Below are 17048 nucleotides of genomic sequence, written 5' to 3' on the forward strand. Positions count from 1 at the left end.
TTAAAAGTTTTAATTATAATCATATATATAATTAAATATTTTTAAAAATATTAATTACTGTAATTTCTTTTAATTATTAAAAATATTTAAAAACTTTACAGATTATTAAATATTTTATTGATGAAAAAAAAAGTTTTAACAAATTTATACTAAAACCACATGAAAATCATAAATTCCTATTCTTAAAATATTTTAAAAATATAAAAATTGCTAACAAAATTATATTTATTTTAAATTCTAACTTTAAATATAAAAAAAAATACTTTGAACCAAAAAATTTACATTAATAATGTGTTCAATAAGGGCAATAGTCACTGATATAATGAACAATTTAACCTGTGATAAAGAACTATGACCTTTGATAAATTTTTTTTTTAAAATCTTACAGCGATATATCAATAATTATAGTATTATAAAAGTTAACTCCTATCAACGATTAAAAAAAAAAAGATAAAAAAATTTTTTTTATTTACTATGGATATTCCACCAATTCTTTATTACCATCCAATATATAATGATTCTTTTAATGAGGATGAATTATCTGTTAACACTAAATGTGGTCATATAACACAATTAAAAATTATGAAAGATTGGATTAATGTATGTTTCATATAATTGTAGTGATTAAAAATGAATGTTATTTTTAGAGCAAAAAAACATGTCCTTTGTGTTTAGTTCCTTCAACAATAGCAAATATATTAAAAATATATCATAATAATATAATTAATGAAAATTATTTAAAATATAGAATTGAAAAACATGAAGATTTAAAAATAGAAACATTAAAAAGTTTAAATAATCTTTCTGATAAATATTCTATCGAGACTGAAAACATCATTGATATACTAAACTATGATATGGAGTATAAAAAAAATAAAAAATTAACTAATTTATTGCATAAAAAATTTCAAAATGAAAAAGATTTAGAAATTGAAAAATTTATTAATGATATTATTCAAATAGAATTAGCTGAAAAAGATGAAGAAATAACTGTTCTTAAACTTCAACTATTGAAAGAGCAAGAAAATCATGAATTAAACAAAGATAATAAAATTAAACAAGTTGATGAAAAAAAATTAAAAGAAATGGAAATTTTTTATAATAATGAAGAGGAAGAAAAAAAGAAGCTTTTTGCTAGAAAAACTCATCTACAAGAAGAGTATGATAATTTAATTAAGGAAAAAGTTTTATTGGAAGAAAAAGTTGCTTTAGCAAATAATTATGAATTATTAGAAAATAAAGTTAAAAATCAAGCAGCTATTATTAATTACCTTAGAAATAAAAATAAAAAATTATCTAAAGAAATAGAGGAAAATGAAAATTCAACTAGTAAAGTTAATCAAAAAATTGCTAAAAAGTATCATTATTTAAATTCTCAATATCAAGAACTTAAAATTATAACAGAATTATTGGAACATAAAACAAAATCATTTGATTCTATAGAAGAAAATCTTTACAAATTTGATAAAGAATTATGTAAATTAATGTCAAAAATATTGCCAAATGATACATTATGTAAAGAACCATACAAAACTTTTTTACAAGAAAGACAGAAACTTGCTTCACCAGTATGGAATAGTGTATCAGATTTGATTAATGCTACATACAGAAATATTATAGACGAATTTAATTTAGACACACTATTTGAGAAAGCCATTAATGAAAGCGAAATTATTTGTAGTATTCTAAATGAATTGAATTTAATAAAGAGGAGAAAGTAAGGAATAGTAATTGGAATTTTAGTAATATTAACTTAATATTTGGTTATTATAAATTTTTAAATATTTTTTTTTAATTATTAATCTTAATTTAATACAAATTTGGTTTTTTTATTATTTAATTTATTGAAAAAAAATGTTTTTTTTTAATTTTTTGCTTTGTATCAAAATTGTATTTATTTATAATCACATTGATAAAATAAATTTAAAAGTATTTATATGCTTTTTACAATATTCGAAAACTTTTATACATAATAATTATAGAATTTTTGATAAATTTAGTATATCAATTTCAAATAAAAATAGTTTTTACATGTTACCATTAATTTTGCACCAACATTGATGTCATGAAAATAATCTTTTTTTGGAATTTTCAAGTAAAAGTATACTCATTCGATAGCCCTTGAAAAATCATGAATTTTGAATATAATCAAAGCTATATAAAAATGAAAACCCAGAAAGTTATAGGCAGTTGAAGTTGAAGGCGAAAGTAGGGAATATTTTTGACAAAAATCGCCTTTCATGATTCATTGAAGAATTTTAAAATTAATTTAACTATTCTAGACCAGTTTTTTGTGAGAAAGCGAATGAGACTAGTCCCATGTTCATAGCATGCTTATATCTTGAGATATAAGCAAAAATGTAGCTAACAAATATTTTTGAGCACGTGCTCATAACTCAAGTTTGAAAGCTCACAGAAACTTGAAACTTGGTGCGCTGGGCTTCTTTTAACTTTTCAAATGTAGTCCACGTTGAAAACTTTTTTTCAATTTCAATCGTTCTTGAGATATGAGATGTGGTTATTTTTCGCGCGCAATCTATTATCATCATTTTTTATATCTCAATAATTATTAAAGTTATAAAAATATTTTGAAGGTAGATCCTATATGAAAACGTAATAGAAGTTGATTAAAAAAAACCACTTGTTTATATCTTCATTTTGAAACGAGATATGACAAAAGGCGGAAATTTTTCTAAAATATTCATTGTTCCTACCTTTTCAATATCTCAAGTAAAACTTATCATACGGCAATAAAATTAATCTCATTCGATTTCAATTTCAAAATTAACTAAAAATAAAAAAGATTCGATAGCAATATCTTCTATTTCTTTTAAAATTCATCAACTACCAAAAATATTCCAAAGTTCCGACATCATCATTAATAGTAGTGGCACAAAAAAAAACTTTTTTTTGGAATTTTCAAGTAAAAGTATATCCATTCAATAGCCCTTGAAAAATTATGAATTTTGAATATAATCAAGGCTATGTTAAAATGAAAATCTAGAAAGTTATAGGCACTTGAAGTTGAATGCGAAAGCGGAGAATATTTTTTGACAAAAATCGCCTTTCATGATCCATTGAAGATTTATAAAATTAATTTAATGATTCTAGATCAGTTTTTTGTGAAAAAGCAAATGAGACTAGTCCCATCTTCATAGGATGCTTACATCTCAAGATATAAGCTAAAATGTAGCTTAAAAATATTTTTGAGCACGTGCTCATAACTCAAGTTTGGAAGCTCACAGAAACTTGAAACTTGGTGCGCTGGGCTTCTTTTAACTTTTTAAATGTAGTCCACGTTGAAAACTTTTTTTCAATTTCAACCATTCTTGAGATATGAGATGTGTTATTTTTTCGCGCGCAATTCATTATCATCATTTTTTATATCTCATTAATCGTTAAAGTTATAAAAATATTTTGAAGGTAGACCCTATATGAAAACGTTATAGAAGCTGATTAAAAAAAATTGCTTGTTTATATCTTTATTTTGAAGCGAGATATGACAAAAGGCGGAAATTTTTCTAAAATATTCATTGTTCCTACTTTTCAATATTGTAGGTAAAACTTGTCATACGACACTAAGATTAGTCTCATTCGACTCCAAATAAAAAGTTAACTTAAAAAATAAGATTGGTTGATAATATCTTAACTTTCTATGGAAATTTATCAAATATCAAGAATATTCTAAATTTTCGTTATCATCATTAATAGTAGTAGCACAAAGAAAAAACCTTTTTTTCGAATTTTAGTATGGTAATATACTCATCTGATAGCCCTTGAAAAATTATGAATTTTGAATATAATCAAGGCTATGTAAAAATCAAAACCCAGAAAGTTATAGGTTGTTGAAGTTGAAGGCGAAAGTGGGGAATATTTTTTGACAAAAATCGCCTTTCATGATCCATTGAAGATTTTTAAAATTAATTTAACGATTCTAGATCAGTTTTTTGTGAAAAAGCGAATGAGACTAGTCCCATCTTCATAGGATGCTTACATCTCGAGATATGAGCAAAAATGTAGCTTAAAAATATTTTCGAGCACGAGCTCATAACTCAAGTTTGAAAGCTCACAGAAACTTGAAACTTGGTGCGCTAGACTTCTACTTACTTTTGAAGTATAGTCTACGTTGAAAACATTTTCTGAATCTCAATCGTTCTTGAGATATGAAACATGTTATTTTTTCGCGCGTAACTAATTGTCATCATTTTTTATATCTCATTAATTACTGAAGTTATAAAAATATTTTGAAGGTCAACTCTAAATAAAAAAGAATTTTAAATCTATTACAGATAGCTGATTACTTTTATTTAATTTTGTAACAGCTATAATCAAATGAGGAAAATTTTTTTGATGTACTTTTTTCTGACTTTTTATATACAAGCATAAACTTATTAAATTCCAATGGAATTGAAAACAATATTTTTTTTGTTAAAAACTTTAATTTATTTTCTTAAAATTATTTTGTAATTAATGTATGTATAGATTGATAAAAATATTTACATTATTTTTACCTTTGACTTTAACCAATAATTTATCACTACTCCATAGGTACTATTTTTAAAGATAAAAATATCTCATTAAAAAGTGAAGCATTGTTGATAGATTATACTAATTCTTACATATAAACAATGATTAACTATTATAATTAAGTATTATCTTATTTCAAGAATATAATCAGTCAAACATTATTTTTTTTACAGTCTTTTAATTTTCTAATGATATCTCTATCAATTATTTGTTGTTAAAAAAATATGTCTTTCAGAAGTAACAATAAAAATATTATTTATTATTTAACAAGTGGTTTATTAAAAAAAGGCAATTATACTATTATATTTTGAAATCGTAAAAATTCCACAATCAACAAATAGTAGTATTAATGAAAAATTGTAATAATAACAACCATTTAAAATAACATAACATATTTTTAATATTTCAACATCAATAGTTAATATATAAATAATAACAACCAATGCACAATAAAATATTTTCAAAAAATCTTCATTCATTTTACATCTTGTCTCATTTAACAAAAAATAATTTGTATAATGATATTTAGAAGTTATTTAAGTACATTTCGATTTCAGTGAGAATAATATGAATAAAAAATTAAAATTATTTGTATGTAAAAAATGTTAAATAAAAAAGGCATTTTAAATTTGACAATAATACTTAATAAAAAAATGTTTGATAAGAATTTTTTTTGTAAACATTTAAAGATACAATTTTTTTTTCTCCTTGGATAATTAAAGTGCCTTAACTGTTATTCAAAAAAAGAAATAAAGTAGGAACTTTCAATTTTTAGTCGCAAACTAAAATAATATTTTTTCCTTCATTTTTTCACAATTGACGTGAAGATTTATTGTAACCTTTTAAAAAAATAATATTAATTAATTAATTTGAGTGATAAAATATTTGTTAATATTGCTAATTTTTATCATTATTTAAAATAACTTTTATTATATATAATAAATTCATAAACAAAAATAAATTATTCTTTATACTGTTTTTTTTTGCTTTGAAATAAAAGATAAGTAACAATGCATAAAATATAACTGATTAAATATTTATAATATACATTTAGAAAAAGTTAAAAGAAAAAAAATTTTAAATGACAAATTTAAAATATTGTAATATTTTTAAATTCTTTAAACTACATTAGATATGTTTTAAAAATTACAAAAGTTTAAAGTGGTTTGTATATTTAACGAAATTATATTTTAAAAAAATTAAGATAATATCAAAAATTATTTTTTATATATTTTTTAAACTATATTAGATATACTTTAAAAATTACAAAAATGTAAAGTGTTTCGTAAATATAACAAAATTATTATTAAAAAAATAATTCCAAAGAAAAAAGATAAAAAAATTAATAAAAAAATTCAAAAAATTTTTATAGTCATAGAAAAATAAACAAAGTGTAGAAGAAAAAGTTTTAAAACTTCAAGATGAAAAAATACAGAAATTACAAAGATTATTGATAAAATTAATGATGGTGAGCTGGTAATAATATATTAATTGACTCTTAATTAAAATTAAATTTTTTATAGAAGTATTAAAAAAAACGAGAGAAAAGATACAGAAAAAATTGGAACACTACTTCATCGTTATTGAATCCAAGTAATCTCAAAAGATTAAGTATTGGATTGTGTTAATATATATTTTTTATTATTATTTAATTAAAAAAGCAATATTTATATCAAAATTTTTATTTTACAAAAATAGTATAAAATAGCATAATTTTTAAAAATAATCTTTTTATTTCTAATAATAATGCTTTGAATCTTATTGATAAATCAAACAATAATATGAACACATATTTATTAAAAGTATTAGAAATATTGAAATATGAAAAAAAAACTTTATGAATAGAATAACTGAAAAGGTACACTAGAGAAGAAGAAATAATACTGATAAAAATATATTATTACATGAAAATAATAAAAAAAATTCAAATTAATGAAATCATTATTTAAAAAAATATTTTTTCTCTTGAAAATTATTAAAAGTTTCAATTAATTTTTTCACATCATCTTAAAAACAAGAGTAAAGCTGCATGTTTCATAAACAAAAAAACGCGCTTAAAGCACATGCTCGTTATAAAATATTAACTAATTTTGAAAAATTAATTTTTAATATTTTAGTGATTCTTTTTATAAGTATTAATAAAAATAAATTTAGAAAAATACAATTGACATAGAAAACAAATAATTTAAATTTATAATAGTAGTATTATATATCATCATTCAAAAATATTTTGTTATTTATTCTTTGTATCCTCTTTATATATAAAAAATGATTAGGGTTTCTAAAACTACCCTTCTCTTCAACACTTTTTACTATGTTTCAGAAATCCTGTCTGAAACTGGCTTTACAATGCATTTGTTGATGGCTCTTTAGAACTTTTCAAAACACCATTGCTGTCCAATATTTATACATAATGAATCTACCTCTTAGCAAAAAAAGTTTCATTAATTTCACTCATTGATGATATGAAATCATCTTCATCATATCCTTTTTTTGTGGTTTCTTTTGAAATTATTAAAAGATTCACATTTAAATTGTTTGTTTCTATAATGAAAATAAAAAAATGTTGGTAAAATAAAAGATAAATTTATGTGAAACTTTTGTTCTTATATATATCAATTTTTTTTTAATGTACAATGTTTTTTTTTATCTTTTATCCTTTTAATATAATATTTTTTTTAGCAATATTCAATTATAAATTATCTTATAACTTTTAAGATTTGTTAATCTAATTTTTTAAACATAAAAAGTCTACTTATTTGTTGTAAAGAAACATAAATTAATTAATCTTATATCACTTATTTAAAAAATTTTGAGAAGTAGATAAAATGTAACAATAGCAATAGTTGTTTTATATCATTTATCACAAACTTATTTATATCAAATTATAAAAATTAAATCTAAAAATTATAGTATTGCTTTTACTATAAATTTAAAATATAAATTTAAAGTTTTACAAAAAAGTTGTAAAAAAATATTATTAAAAAAACTTAATCATATTATAAATCATAATAACTGTTTTTTTTTTGTCAACATAAACTTCCTTCTCTTATTGTTAAAAATTGATTCTTGAAAATAATGATTTGGTATGGAAATAAAATTTTCATTTCTTGAAAAACAACTATTCAAAAGAAAAGAGTAGTTTGCTCAAGAAATATTTTATTATTAACAACTGTTATAAAAAATTTAGATGGATTACAGACAGTTTAAACAGAAAACTAATTATAAAAAAATTGATTTATTTATTCAAAAGTTTTGCTTATTAAATCAAAATCTAATTCAATATATATTTGTCCAATTTTACATACTATTAGCCATAGTAAAATTGATTATTTAAAAAATCTTTAATTTTTTTTATGTATTAAATATTTATTTAATATATTTTTTATAAAAAAAAATTGTTAGCGGCATCTTAACTATATAGTTTACACAACTAATATACTAGTTGTATGTTATATATTAACTTTCACCAATAACAGAGCAGTGGAAAAAAAAATTTTTTTTTTCTCATTTTATTTTTTTATATTATTATCAAATTATTATTTTAAATGCAAAAAAAAAATTTATTATCAATTCTCTTTAAGTGTTAAATAATGTGGAGGATAAAAACAATAAATAGCGGTATTTTTTTTTTCATTGAATAGTACAAACACCTTTATTTTCACTAGGAGCTCTAGTTGTATAATGGAGAATGTTACTTGAAACTTGTGATAGAAATTGTTCAGCTCTCTGGATATCTTCTTGATGTTTACGGACGGTATTTTCGAATTGAATACTATTAAACGACACAGTATTATCAAGATTGTTAAAGTCATCCTCTGAATCTGATGAATCACTGAAACGTGATGCCAATTTATGAAATTCAGGATCTTTTCCATCAACAAAGTTTGTAGATATTTCAGATAGACATTTTGAAATCATACGTAGACGCTTTCCAATTTCATTACTATCTCTAATAATTCTTTGCATTCTTGGTTGAATTATTGTCGATGAGGTTGTATTATTGGTAGAAGTTTCATTTGAATTATTAGACATTGAACTAATTTGAGAATTTTGGGAATTTGTCATTCCAGGATGGAAAGGTCTTTCAATCGTTGGAGAAGCAAGAAGTTCATGTGACTGAGATCCACCAAAACCAGAACTATTAGAAGATGAGTATCTTGAAGAAAGTCTATCAGTTGATGAAGATAATTGTTGAGAAATTTTATTATGTTTAAGAAGTTTCTTTTTATGATTCATTCCTAGTGGTGGAACATAATCATCTTCACTCTTATCTAACATCAAAAGATTTTCATCATCATACTCTTCATCATTAATTATTGATTTTGAAAGACGAAGTGTAAGAAGTTCCTCTTTTAATTTTGTAATTTCTTCTTCTTTCTCATTTAATTTAACATTCAATGACATATTCTCATTTTCTAACCATTTTTTTTCTGCTTTAATAGAAGATGAATTTTCATCTGTCGTTGAAAGAATATTAGCTAATCTTTGTTTTAAAGCACTTATTTCTCTTTCATAACTTTCTTTAATTTCTTTCATAGCATCAAGATTTTTTTGACTATCATTTTCAGCATTAAGTGTAACATCCTTATAAAGGCGATACTCTTGATCTAATTTATTAAACTTTTCAGTCATCAACCGTAATTTATGCCTAATATTTTCTGCTTCTAGTCGCATTTTATCCATCTCATCAGCAAAATCACATTGTTGTTTCTGTAATTTATTTTGCATTTTTTTTATTTTTTCCTTTAAATGATCAGCCTCTGCTTTTTTATCCATTAATATAGCAAGTAAAGCTTGTTGAGTATCCTCTGAATGAGGTTTAGATGGTGTTTGAACATTAGATTGCATCTGTATAGCAGTTGAAGTATTTAATTGATGTTGAATATCCCGTAATGATTCTTCAAGTTGATCAATTCTTTGAGTACTAATAGCATTTGGAATTGTACTTCTAGGAGGTTTATCAATAAATACTTCATCTGATAAATTTCTTACATTATGATAATTATTTTTAGCAATATTTGATGAACTTCTTGTTGGTGTCATACCATTTGTTGCAGCATAAGGTGAAGGCATATTAATTCTCATAGAATGTTGTGGTTGTGGAGGTACTGCTCCAACATTATTTAAATTTTTTATATTTCTATGTCCCATCTCTCCATATGGTGATTGTCCGTTATTATAATGTTCCTGATGATTAGCTGGTGATGAGATATTAGAAACACATCTGAAATAATAATAATAAAAAAAAAATATGAAAATAATTATAAATTTAATAGTAGTCATTTAAAATATATTATATATATATATAATAAGATCAATAAAGTAATAATTTAAAGATAAAAATAATGAAAAAGTCACAAGAGTATACTTATTTCTTGAATATGACAGTCCTAGCATTCTTAATTTAATCCATCACATTTATATATTATAATATATTTGTTTTATTTATATATATTATATAAAATAAACACGCAAGCTATGTCATAACATTGCCATTGAGTAAATTAAAAAACTATAGGTCATATTATTAATAATTATGGGTAAAAGATAATCAAAAGAATAATTAAGAAATAATAACTAGAAAGTATATAAAAGTTATACATTCATAATAAAGAACTATATATAACATGTGTTCATAAATAACTTATCTATGAAGGTCCTATAAATAGATTACATACTTAATACATGGTATAAGTAGATGATTATACAGTAATCTATTGTTTTATAAAAAAAAATAATGGTACTTAATAATACTTACCCAGATGAAGATAATGATGATCCTTGATGTTTAACAGCTCCTTCTGTATATATCACTGATTGGTTACTATAAGATTGACCTGTCCAATTTTCAATATTACTTGTAGTTGATGGTTGACTCGTATAACCAGGAAGTTGAACAAAACTTTGACTTCTTTTAGATTCAGTAGATAATGATGGACGATAATGTACACCAGATGATGTATTTAAAGGATGTTCCTCCAAACCACTGTAATTACCAAATGAATCTTGGTTTGAAAAAGCTATAAAAAAAAAAATTTTTATTATTACTATTAGAATAAAATGAAGATAATGCTTTAGAGAAAAGAAAATAATAAGAGACAAGCAGTTATAAAAACCAAGATGTTTTATGTAAACATCTTCTTCTATCTCCTTCACAAAAAGCTACCCCATGAAACGGCTGGTTGGTCTTGCTTCCACTAATCTTTTTGACAGGAATAAATACTCAAATTTCTTATAAACATTATTGCTAACATTAAACAATTCATAATGAATTTATCTAAGAAAAATAGGCACATATTTTCATAATGATAAATTTAAGAAAAAAAAAAAATAGAAAAAAAAAAAAACTTGAAAAATAAAATAGAAAACTATTTATTTCTACAATGAAATAGTTTTATATATATTTTAATATAAAAGATAAAAAGGATGCGTCTTAAATTAAGTTAAAATTAAAGTAAAAGCACATGGTATTTTGTATTAGTAAATGACGTGAAAAGTTCTTGTTTACTGCCTTTACTCATGGTATATATATATATATACATATATATATATGTCAAAATTCCCAAATTCGCCTCACACACTTCTAATCTTTAAGATGAAGAATTATTTAGTAGAAATATCTTTTATTTAATAAATTATCACTCAATTTATATAAATAAGGTATTGTTAGAAATAAAAAAGAATATTTTAAGAAGATAGATTAGAAGTCTTAAATGGTAATAGTTTAAAAAATCTTGAGAAATTAGTAATATTAATGAGACAATCTTTATAAATAAATTAATGATATTAGGCATTTTATAATCGTTGCCGACAATGCCCTTCATTCTTCCTTATATCTATCTATCAAATAATATATCCCATCATTGTGAATAGAAAATGTGTTAAGCCTAAATTTATAATCATTTATCAGTATATATCTTATTTTATAATGATATGACTTTGAGAGGAGACAAAATTCATTTTAAAGAGAGTTATATATTATTTCATTAAATATTTTTCAATATGTTTTGGTAGGCACATAAATATATATTTTAATATTGCGGTATTAAAAAAATGTGAGAAGTTTGCTAAACAATGATTATATAATTACCTCTGTTAGATGATAATAAATTAGTACTAGAAGAAGTAGTTGTTGACAATGAGTATTCTTCCTTGGGATTTCCCTTTGGTGATTTCTTATGACTTTTTTTAATACTATTATTATTTGAAAGTTTTTTCCTATTTCTTCTTGATATTAATTTATCTGTTTTTAAAATATAATAATATTCAATTAGAATTTATTTAATAATAAATTAATAACAAACCTTTTTGAATAATAGAAATATTTGTATTATTATTATTAGTTAATTTATCATACCTAAGTAGAAACTTTTCCTCTAATGATCTTTTTAATGATTTTTGATTTTTTTTAACTAGATCATCCAAATTTGAATTAGATTTATAGTTTCCTACCAAATTAAAAATATTTGTATGTTTAAAAAAATAGTCAAACATAACCAATAAAATAAAAAGTTAGTTATAATTAATAAAATTAAAAATTAAATACTACTAAATATTATATTGTCAGTAGAGAAAAGAATAGAAAAAAAAAATGATCACAATTTTAAGGACTGTAATCAAATTTGAAAAATGTCTCAGATAGGTGGAGAAAAAAAGAAGAAGAAGGAAATTTGTAAGGAGATATGTACCATTAAAATCAACTTGTCTTATCATACAACATCAACTTTGCCAACATAAAAACTTTTTTTTTTTAATTTTTAAATAAAACATACCATCATTTGTAGAGGCACTTTGGCGCAAAATATGTATAGGCCGTTTTGTACTTGGTGAGTGAGATAATTGTTGAATGAAACCATCTGTTACATGAGATACATTGTCATTTTCTCTATATAAACCTTCACCAGAAACTTCACCATTATCATTATTAAATCTATTAAAAAAATGAGAATTTCTTCTTTCTGGTGCAATTCTTTTTGGTGTAACACCATCATAAATATATTGTCCATTATTACTTCTTGATTCTGATGAATGTTGAAATGGTATTCTTGATCCACCTCTAGGAATAAATAAAGATTGTGTCATTGTAGGATTTGGATTAAAATTAACTGCATTTGATGCATATGCAACAACTCCTTCATTTAACATATTATCTCTTTCAACAAAATTTTCATTTTTCTTTTGTGAATTTGAAGATTGTTGTTTAGTAAACTGAAATAATGACCACATTAATAAAATATTTCTTGTATAAAAAGATAGATAAAATGAATGAATATATATATTTAAATATTAGATTATCAAGGGAATGGAAATTTTAGCGGTATAGTTTTTAAATTTTGACTATAAGGTTTTTTTTTTTTTACATAAAAGAGTATATAAAAGATAGAATGATAAATTTTTTTTTTCTAAACAAATCCATCATCAATATTATAAGCAGGTGTAAAATGATACAACTTTTAAATACATTTTATCTATTATTTCCTTTTTCTTATTTGAAATAATAATAAATGATACTTAGACAACTTATACCATTATACAAAATAGGAAATGAAGAAATAAAAAAATTACAAATAAAACTTACCATATCATTATTTTTTAAATCAACTTCTTGAATATAAAAATTTGAAGATTGTCTTCTTTTATACATTTTCTTATCTTCAGAATTAGACAATACCTGTCTTACATCAGTAACACTTCTTGATTCTGGATTATCTTTCTTACGTAAACGTACTAAAATAAAATTTATTAAAATTTTTAAGTTTATAATTTTCTTACAAAATTTTAAAAATATATTTAAATCTTTTGGTAAGAATAATATTCTTACAACACCTAAGATGCAAATAGTAACTTTGAAGACAAAATGTAATGAAATAGATCTTCCCATATATAAGGATAGTTAAGAAGTATTATTATTAAAACAGAAATTTAAAACTTTAAAAGTATAGGCAATTAAATTTTTCTAATATTATATATATATATGTTGTTGAGAATGTGACAATTAGCTCAATAACAAGAAAGATCTATTTACATATATTAAAAACTGTTTGTCTTCAATTGATCTTAAAAAGTTAGCATCTTTGGACAAAACAAATTAATATATTTTTCTTAGAAGTACTATAACAGATTGTTTTTTTTTTTAGTTTAAAGAAATAAAAACTTTAAAATAAATACAATATAATTAATTATTATAATTAAATTATTTTTAATAACTGTCTCACCTAATAATTTACCGCAAGGCATCACTTGAACTTAAAAATAATATTAATATAGTATAATAATAAATAGCCAATATATAATATAAAAATATTATACTAATGTTTTATCTTTTAAAAATACAACTTAATAATGTTTTTAAAATAATTGTTAATTTTTACCAGGTGAAACAATAATTAATTAAATATTGACAAATAAAAGAAAAGATGCCGATTTTAAAAGTGATTTTATTGTTTTTACTTTACTATAAATTTATTGGTCTTTGAATAAATGAATCAAAATTATACTTAAAACTATGAAATGTCTAGTTAGCATTAATTTTAATGATAAGAATAATTACAACATTTTCTCATTAAATTTGTAAAATATATAATGAAATATCTTTAAAGTTAGAGATAGGTAAATTTAACTTTTATGATTAATAGATTATATCAATATGTAAATGAATATACCAAATTGAGATATATTATTTTAAAAGAAGAGGTAAAAAGGAGGATAAGAATAATATGATAAGAAAGATATTGAATATTAATTACCCTTACCTTCTGGTGTTTTATTACGTTTAAAAAGTTTCGGAAGACGCATCTTTTATAAAATAAGATAAAAGATTTTAAGATATTATTATGATTAAATGGATAATAGTAATAATAATATTATTATTATTAATAATATTAATTTATTTTATCTCTAGAACTATTAAACCTTCTATCAATTGAAGGTTAAAAAAATAAATATATATATATAAGTACCAATAAATCAGATAAATAAATTATTTTTTTTAATTTTAGTAACTAAAATTATAATATATTTAAAATAAGTTCTAGAAATCAAATAAAATACTCAACTATTAAATTGAGGACTATTTATAATAAAATAGATTAATATAGAATGAGTTATTAATAATTTAACCTTTTAATAATAACCATGAAAAGGGTTGAATTGTGACATTAGGTAAACAAAAACAACAATTGCACGTGTATTTATAGTTTGTTAGTGATGTATAGATGATAGAATGATCTAAAAAAAAAGGCTATATATATATCGTTAAGATATAATTATGTCTCATTAATATAGGTTTTTACCTTTTATTGTCTAATTCCTATCTTTCAAAGAGTAATAATGTTGTAATTTGTTGGATGTCAAAAATAGTTATAATTTATACATACAATGAAATCGAAATGAAGGACACTTAAAAAAAAAAAAGTTAAGTGAGAACTTATAATAAATTTCTATAAATAATAATAAAAAGTGATATATATATATATAATTGTAATAAGATCAGTAGCTTAATTCATAAATGTTATAATATTCTTACTTTTAATAAACCATCAAACAGAAATCAGATATTATTTTAAGGAACATCTGCAATTGACAGTACATATATTATAAATATCCGTATAGACCAGTTGTTAAAAGACGTATATTATTATTTAAAGAATATATAAGCATGAATGGTATATATATATACATTATATTTGTAACTGTCAAATAAAAAATATGAAGATGGCAATATGTTATATTCAACATAAATCTGTTAATCAAAACGAATAATGAATGTTGTGTTATTTCATTAGAAAAAAAAAATCATTTGATGGTTGATGAATAATTGCTCATTACATATGATACATACAAATATATATGTATATGCATAATATGGACAATAAAAAAAAAATCTTATATTAAAAATAGACCTCTAAATATACATGTTGATTTTTAAGAAAATAGAAGTAATGTAAAACAACAAAGATATATTTTAAAAAAGACAAAAGTACAACTAACATTTGTTTTATTATTATTTCCTTTTTAATAACAAGTTATTCATCTAATTAAAATAAGTAATTAAATTTAAGATCTACAAAAAGATTCATAAAATTGTAACTTGAATCTATAAAATTTAACATTTTATCTAAATTTTTACATTGATTCTGTGCAAAGAAATGTTAAAAAAAAATGTATATATATAATTAATTATATTGTTATTAATGTGAAATAATTAATTTTTTAGCGGTAAATTTAATATATATAGATAAAAAAAAAGAAATAGAAAGAATTCATTATATATGATATCTTCATAAATTAATTTTTCCTTTTGAAATCATTTTAAAATATGAAAACAAATTTATATAAATGAAATGATTAACGGTTTAATGAATTTTCATTTAACAAATATATATTACATGATTATATAAAATTTTTAACTATATTATTTCTAATGAATTTCCTAAGAATAATATGTTGTGTTACTTTATTAAAATAATAAATGATATAAAATTGTTAAAATACCATGAAAGACAATAAAATATATAAATATAACATTTTTAAATTTTTCTTATAAATTATTAATTTTATAATACTAAAAATGATAGATAAAAGTAGAGAGCGGCAAATTAATAGAAATCTGAAGAACACTTCTTTTTTTCTTTAAATTAAATTATAATGAATAGTAATATAAAAAGAAGAAAAAAAAAAACAAAAGAACATGTTCAAATATATTAAACTAATTAAAATTATTTAAACATCCACTTAAAAGTTTACTAAAAAGATATAAAATTTTGTTTTATCTTTCCTAAAAGCTTATCAATGCGGCAAATCATTAAGTTAGTTATATCATAAGATCTTTTACAAATAAAAATATAATTATACTATAAAAATTTTAAACTCATAATATAATATTTATATTATATAAATAAAATATTTACCATTTTCTATAGATTCTTCCTTCTTGGCAACATCAAAAATTGAATGTTCTGAGACAGAACGAACCTTTCGTATAGGAATATTTTTCATCTTCATTTGCCGTGGTAATGTTTGAAATTTTGGAAGATTTTCAGGAAATTGAATATCATCAGATTCATCATAATATATATATGTATTATTTTCATTATTATTTGATAATGTCTTACTATCTTTATCAAATAACTTTTTATCACTTGAAGATTTCTCCTCAATAGAATTATCTAACTTTAATGGTTTTAATTTGCATTTATTACCACTTGAATCTATTTTTTTAGAAACTCTTCCAGAATTTTTAACCATTAATAGATGTAAATTATTAGAATTATTTGGTGATTTTTTAATATTAACAGATTTTGGTTTAGCAAAACGTGTAATATATGAGGTAAAAGTATTAAAATTAAAACGTGAAGAAGAGTATGAGAGATATGAAGGCGACTCCATCATTGCACGTTTTTTGTCTTTTTTATTAGAAAGCGTGTTACCAGAGGTATCCTCATTACCTTCGTATGCCTTACCCATTATTCTTCTGTTGATATTTAATATCAGTGATAATTTTGAAATATAAAAGTAAA

General features: G+C 21.6%; 2 protein-coding genes across 2 annotated transcripts; one reads left to right on the top strand and one right to left on the bottom strand.

Annotated features, from left to right (window-relative positions):
* Window positions 1-474: 474 nt before the first annotated feature.
* Window positions 475-1721, top strand: SRAE_1000034800 (Zinc finger, RING/FYVE/PHD-type domain-containing protein; the record flags this gene model as incomplete). The annotated part of the gene is made up of 2 exons (XM_024647171.1): window positions 475-600; window positions 648-1721. The coding sequence occupies 2 exons, from the start codon at window positions 475-477 to the stop codon at window positions 1719-1721; spliced, it is 1200 nt and encodes a 399-aa protein (XP_024501276.1).
* A 6439-nt stretch (window positions 1722-8160) lies between these two features.
* Window positions 8161-16995, bottom strand: SRAE_1000034900 (Hypothetical protein; the record flags this gene model as incomplete). The annotated part of the gene is made up of 7 exons (XM_024647172.1): window positions 8161-9754; window positions 10289-10550; window positions 11621-11773; window positions 11835-11978; window positions 12303-12738; window positions 13109-13257; window positions 16440-16995. The coding sequence occupies 7 exons, from the start codon at window positions 16993-16995 to the stop codon at window positions 8161-8163; spliced, it is 3294 nt and encodes a 1097-aa protein (XP_024501277.1).
* Window positions 16996-17048: the final 53 nt, after the last annotated feature.

This window comes from Strongyloides ratti (genome assembly GCF_001040885.1).
Source record: "Strongyloides ratti genome assembly S_ratti_ED321, chromosome : 1".
Classification (NCBI taxonomy): Eukaryota; Metazoa; Nematoda; class Chromadorea; order Rhabditida; family Strongyloididae; genus Strongyloides; species Strongyloides ratti.